Below are 7,064 nucleotides of genomic sequence, written 5' to 3'. Positions count from 1 at the left end.
ATAAAAAAACTTATTACTGTGCAGCTTCTCACATTCAGGTCGTCGACGTTGAATAAAACAGCCAATTTTTCGCACCTGGTTGATAATTTTGAAACGATCCGCATCGATAGATCAATTAAAATTATTTGTTCAACAAATTGTACAAAATTGAATAAAGTTTGCTGACTTAAAAAAATGTTGGCTCGTGCAAACACCAAATTTTATGAAGCCCGCCACCAAAGGTAATTTCAAAACGATTCACCAATAAGTCCCACATACTTTTTGACGAAATACCAAAAAATATAGCGGCTTGACAAAGGCTTCGTTCGACCACTCAATTGCACATTAGGATGAAGATATTGTCGAACGAATAAAAAGTTAAGTTGGGTGAAAAAACTTTGTTTTCTTCGTCACAATTGCTTGACTGAAAAATAGTTTCATCGATCGAATAAATTTCCTCCTCCAGTTGGATTATTCACTCTCGATGACTAAAAACTCTTCCAACGCAATTGGAATAGCATTACACACGGAAAAAACCCGCTGCAATTACCAGTCCTGAAAGGCAATTTTTCACACGACGATTTCTTGGTACACTTCAAAACTGGAGGCTGAACAATGATCGTCAATTTTTTTGGAGGCAACAAACTTGACCTTCTTTCCCATAAGAACTAAGCTCATCGGTATATGCACACAGTGATTTCCATAGAACGCGTTCAAAGCGGCGAGAGTGGCGGGACAAGGAGTTGGTGAGAGCACGAGACTGAACAGAGAAAAGATTATTAGCGCCCGAGCGTGTAAACTCTTGGCTAGATCTCTGTGCCCAGTTCTCCATAGATCGTTCGACGGTGGACAGCAGACAACAACGGTCATCGCGTACTAAATTTTATAATAAGAAAACGAAGTATAAGAAAAATTCGGAATTCGCGATGGTGCGTGAAGGCAAGAAGACGAAAAAGGAAAAAAGTGTGAAAAACCAAAATACAAAATGCCTTAATATACCCACCGGGGATTTCGTAGCCCCTGACGGGGGGTGGGGGTGGATGATCGTGGTGGCAGCCGGATTTTCTAATGTGAGAATATCTCTTCAAATTTATTCAAAATCTCTACGCAAAGTTTAGCCTTATTTGTCCTCTCTTTTCGTCCTTTTTGTGTCATTATTTTTGTGATTTTAATAGTTCTGCATTTTACCAATCGCTCAATCCTTCGGGCTCCTTTTTCGTGACCGATTCCAACAACTCGACATTAATTCTTCGCAAATAACTACTATTATGAACGTCAACAATGCCGCTACGGCCTGCATAGGTGAGTGCAATGAAGCATTACATCGTCTTACTCATAAGACAACGATCATTTCAGAGCTGATCTCGATTCATGTTAATTACACAATTTATTCGTCAATTATTGTTCATCACTCTATCGTTTAATGTATATTTCATTTCATTGTTAAACTTTACCGTTCTCGTATCGTTCTACGAGTTTTCTTAAATATGTCAATAATGTTATCTTTATAGCTCAGAAACGAACATCGCGGCTCATTTTTATTGAGAGAAAATCTTTATGTTGGAGGCGCAGACAACGATAAACATGCGATACGAAATCGATAAAAGTCTTTATAATCGACGATATCGATTTCGATTCGTTGTTTCGAGAATTTCTAATAAAAACTGAATGAAAAACATCGCGTTCATTTTCACGAGTTCGTCATTATAATTAAATTGTTTTTGGCGCATTGAGGATGAAAAGTGAGCCAGAAATTATTGAAAAATGAAATAAAAACATGGCAAGCAAAAATTACTTTGATTTCGTCTCTTAATCCGGAAGTTTGAAAGTGGCGTGTTTCCTTTCGTCACTATAGTGCGATTCGATGAGTACGCTGTCTTATCTCGTTTATGGAATGTGGAGAAAAAACTGGGGCGATTCTTTTATCATTAGCGGAAACACGCAATTATTTGATATTCTCAATAATGTAGAGATCTCTCGCTTTGTCGCGCTCGGATAATCTACGCCGCATGTATACGGAGCGAACGTGTGTCAATTCCAGCTGGTAATGGCACAACAGAGATTATTGCGTTATTATCTCCTGCGTCTAATCCGGAATCTTTCTTCGGTTTGAAATCACGAGGCGCGAGTCTCGAGTCATGTGGGCTCATTTATTTAGAGCGATAATCGAATGTGGTGCAGGGTCGAGTCACACAATGGACTAAATCTTGAAAAACATATTTTTCAAATGTTCGATTACTAATTATAGTTAATCGGGGCTTGCCTCATTGTCATGAATTATTGTCGTTTCTTTGTCTCTTTCGGTGATGGTTTTTCAATCGTGATACTTTGCACCGTTGCTTTTCGGTCTAACGTTGCTTCACAGTTATTTCTAACAGAAATTTATCGAGCATAATCAAAGAGTGGCTTTAGATTGAAAAATTTGTTTTTGTTTTTGAGTCATTAGTCACTTTATCTCTCTGCGACGCGTAAAATTTTTTTTTCATATTAGTCTTATCAAGAGACATTCTTCTGAAATACGATTTTGCATGGAGCAGACGAATGCTTAATCTCGGAATCTTTTGAAGATTTTTTTCCCCAAACTTCTATTTTGAGACGGACTGTTTTCTCAAGCTTCTCTTTCGCATTAAAAATCTCTCGAGGCATTACCTCAATTTCAATATTTTTATTATCGTGTATGGAAATTCGTTGTTTTCAGGTTTGACCAACGGTCCACTTTTTCGGAGATACAGCTACCGTCAAGTGTCTTTCGTAGGTGCACTGGTCAGTGCTGTTTCAATATGTGCTCTCTCGTTTGCCACGACTTTTCAGAGTGTGCTTATTTTCTACTCGATTTTGTACGGTGAGTGAATAATGACAAAAAAAAATTAGGACTCACAGCTATTTTTTTCGAACGAACGAAAATCAGTAAACAAAGTGACGTCACGACCAGAGTTTGGAATGCAATAAAACGAAAATATGTCGTGGTTATTGAAAAAATAAGTGTTGCGGCAACAAAAATCGTTTTTCAATATCTTTGAATGCCCAACGGGCGCAACCACATTTTAATTTTCTCAAAGTGTAAACTGCCTCGTAAATGAGCGCGGTCTATAAGAAAAATCCATTTGGCTCAAGAGACTGATTAAGTTTTCACCGCAGCGATTCTGCCGGATAAAAATATCTATGAGTTATACAATAGTTAAGGCCGTTGAGAATAGTTGGAGAATGCAACAGATGGGAATGAAAAATTCATCGGTACAAAGCGCGGTGAATCGATGGAATAATTATTTAAATATCGATCAGGTTGTGGTATGGGTATTGCGATGTCATCGTGCGCTCTGGCCCTGAATACTTACTTCAAGAAAAGACGAAGAATCGCGACTGGATTCTCGTGGACTTGTACCGGCCTCGGACCAATAATAATGCCGCAGGTACACTCTCGCGATGCAATAATTCATCATTTATCATTGTGTCAATTAACAATTCAACTGAGCTCGAGAGCCCAACGGTAAATGTTTTGAAAAAGGAATAAATACTCATGCGCGTGATTTTATCAATTAATCTTCATTTTTCAAATGAACTTCATGAAACTTATCCACTCGCGTGTATCGAATAATTAATCTTCGATCTAATGCATTCATAACTTATTCTAGTTCATTATGATTTCCTCAATTAAATCAATCTTCGACGACTGTTTCCATCGAGACATTTTTTCCTCTCGAATTTCCTCTCACTCTCCCATGCACCGTATTTATTCATGGAAGTGATGACTCGCTCGATTAACATTGTGATGTTTTTCAGATCATTACTTTATTGATGCCAATTTACGGAATGTCGGGAACTGTTCTGCTCTACGGTGGATTTGCATTCAACGCGGTGGCTTGTGCACTTTTGCTGCAACCCGTTGAGCTGCACGTAAAAAAAGGAGAGGCTTGTCAGGCTGCCAAAGTGCCTGAGCAGGATGAAAAAGTCAAGGTAATTCTTAATTGAGCGAGAGGAAGTAATTGGTCGAGTTTGAGATTCGGCAGATTTGTCGTAATAATTTGAGAGAAAAAATCTCAATGGAGAAACTGCTCACTTATCATGGTGGAAGGAAAAAAATGAAATTGAATCCACTCCGATAAATTTGAAGCTTGACAACATTTCAGGAGAAATTAATCGAGGCGAATGGAGTCTTGAAAATTGACGGAGCCCTGTCGGTCGAGAATATTTTACGTCAGCAGGATAAGCTCGGCAATTTTGTCGATAATCGTTTGAGTCAACGTTTCGGAAGTCAATATCTCTACTATAACGACGACGAGGACGGAGCCGCTGGAATCGATGTATTAGCATCGGGAACTCCGATGATGTCACGTGCCAATGACGGCTGGTAAAACGTCACATTAACATTTCCATTATCACCAATTTTTTCCTTCTCGCTTCAACGATCATAATGTTTTTGACTGCAGGTTCTCGAAAAAAAATGCCTCGAGCGTTTCACTCGCGTCGAGCAGAACGCCGAGGAAGGATGCTTCGCAAACGACTAGCCGGAGACCTTCGATCAGTTTGAGCAGAGGAAATTCCGCGAGAAATTTAAGCAGGTGAATCACGTTTGTTGAACTGCTCTTCCCGCCTCTCTAGAAGGTCAAATTTATCGGGAAAAACGTAAAATAAAAACGAATAATTATCGATATTTTTAGTCAAAATAGTGACGCTGATTTTTGGAAGAGAAAAATTTCTACGAACGTTGTTCCACCGTTGATAATAGTGAACGAATCCGAAGAGCAGAATTCAAAATCGACGGTCAGTCCTCGGGAGAAAGAGAACGGCGGTGACGAAACGGAGTCTCGTCTTTTGGCAGGACACGAAGTTCCAACGGAAAAGGAGATCGTGGAGGTGAGTGAAATCCGACTGGTTGGATCTCGATATAAAATGCAACGGTAGCAGAAACAACGAGAACGAAGGTGTGGATCATATTTTTAAATGGCAACTTCGGCTTCGCTTCGAAAAGCCGATTTTGCCTTTTTCGAATTTCAGGATGAAATCAATAAATCGGTGGTCTGGTACAGACGGGCTTTCTACGCTGTTATCGTGTTTTTCGATCTCGATCTTCTACGCGATCCCATCTACGTGAACCTCATGCTCGGCATAACGTTTGCCAATTTCGCTGAGCTCAATTTTGCCCTTTTGACTCCATTCATTCTCGGCGAATATGGTTTCGCTAAAATCGAAGTCGCAACTGTTATGTCCGTTCTCGCTGGAGTCGATGTTCTCATGAGAATCATCATTCCCTTTGTCGCCACTCGAATAGGATGGCAGAATCGAACCTTTTTCCTTATTGGAGTTGGGAGCATGGCCGCCGGCCGGATAAGTGAGTTTTGTTTACGTCACTCTTCCCTTATTTTCCGTCATTACGAAACAAACACTCAAAAGTAAACGGTCCATTACGAAAGCAACGACTGCGCAGTTCTCTATCAAAATTTCTGTATATCGAATTATCAAATTGAAAATCGCCATAACATTTTCATCAAATGATACAATTGATTATTCGGTTCACAAATAATTCGAAGCCTCAGAATTAATTAAACAAATTGGCAATCGAGAGGTTCGTTCAAAAAATCAATGAAATAATATCAAAATCGTTTTATTTGTTTTCATTTTTTATTCTCAATTTTCCCATTTTTTTTTTTTTTCATTTCCAAAAATAACTGATGAATCATTTTCCGCATATTTTATGGAAAAAATTTCGTGTACTAAAAATTTTTTCATGAATTTCCCTCCAATTCCGCTATCATTTTTCCAATTGTTTTTCCAGTATTGGCTCACGTGAGAACTTACGGTGTTCTAATAGCAGTGGCAGTATTGATAGGAGCTGGGAAAGCCCTTCGAACAATTTTCATGGCGTTGGTGATACCGACTCACGTGCCATTGGAGAGATTGCCGGCAGCGAGTGGTTTGCATTTACTTATCAGTGGACTTATATACTTGATACTTGGACCAATCGTGGGTTGGATTCGAGACTTGAGCGGCAGCTATACAGTGACTCTGCACTGCCTAAACCTTCTCACGTACATGACCATCATATCGTGGACTCTCGAAGTTTGGTACTGCGCCAGGAGGAGTAAGAGACTCGAAAGAAAAAGTGTCGCACCAATTTGAGAATAAAGTTCAACTTTTATCGAAAATTCTATGATATTTGCGATAAAAGAAAAAAAAAACAAAAAACATTCGATGAACTCGCAAAAATTTTCAAGAAAACGTGCCTTTTTATTCTTACCGTCGCTACTAATAAGATCATCGCATTGGTCTTGGATCCAGTGATGAAGACAAAAAAACATATCCAGAAAGCAGTATCGGGAAATATCATCAGTAAAAACAGCGAAAAAACAAATTTATCAAATTACGATCTTTCTTTGTTTTCGCTACGTCATTGCGATGAACCGTGCTCCAATTTGCAGTCGATTTGCTGTCGTCAACATCTGTGTTGAGTCTTTTATTGCAGACGAATAAATGAGGATGTTTTTTAACACGATGATGCAATTGAATTGCCCAATTTATTGACTGTATTGAAAAAAACTAGCAAAAAAATGGTTGCCGAATGTTAAAAGAGTGGCAAATTCCTGTGAAAATTATGTTTTTTTTTTTTTTCATTTCTACTCCAAGAATTTTCGTTTCTATATGATCTGTCTGAAAAGTGGATTGGTCAGGGATGATGAAGAATGAAAAATTTCGGAAATCTTTGTGTAGTAATTCTGGTTGTTGAACATCGCGTTCCTTCGAGTTACCGGTTAGCCTCGTACTTTCGTCCTATCTCCTGCTTTTGGTTAAGGAAACTTTGAGAAAATCGTCTGGCTGGACGATTAAGCTTCGAGGAAAAAACAAAGAAAAAAAGTGGGAGAAGGAGCGGAGTGAGCGAAAGCTCTCGACGAAGCCTGCGCGTAAGATACACCACTTTCCCTTTTCGGGAGATGTGGCTTAAACCACCGCAGGAAGGAAGCCGTTTAGGATGGTTTCAGCTCTTTGCCAGTCTCGCAGCCATATTTTTTTCACGGCTCGCCGAACGCCTTGAGAGATAGCCACTCTGCTGCTGCTGCTCCTCTTTCTAACTCCTTCTTTCATTCTTTTAT

General features: G+C 39.2%; 1 protein-coding gene across 1 annotated transcript; it reads left to right on the top strand.

Annotated features, from left to right (window-relative positions):
* Positions 1–244: 244 nt before the first annotated feature.
* Positions 245–6,469, top strand: LOC122417268 (monocarboxylate transporter 12-like). Its single transcript, XM_043430651.1, has 10 exons — positions 245–1,049; positions 1,155–1,281; positions 2,678–2,821; positions 3,262–3,389; positions 3,760–3,933; positions 4,107–4,327; positions 4,407–4,538; positions 4,638–4,833; positions 4,975–5,308; positions 5,753–6,469. Exons 1-10 carry the CDS (start codon positions 906–908, stop codon positions 6,094–6,096), a joined length of 1,944 nt encoding a protein of 647 aa, XP_043286586.1. The 5' UTR covers positions 245–905; the 3' UTR covers positions 6,097–6,469.
* The last annotated feature ends 595 nt before the right edge of the window (positions 6,470–7,064 follow it).

The sequence above is a fragment of the Venturia canescens genome, chromosome 10 (genome assembly GCF_019457755.1).
Source record: "Venturia canescens isolate UGA chromosome 10, ASM1945775v1, whole genome shotgun sequence".
Classification (NCBI taxonomy): domain Eukaryota; kingdom Metazoa; phylum Arthropoda; class Insecta; order Hymenoptera; family Ichneumonidae; genus Venturia; species Venturia canescens.
The sequence above is the reverse complement of the archived record's forward strand: the minus strand, read 5'-3'. Positions and strand labels throughout refer to the sequence as shown.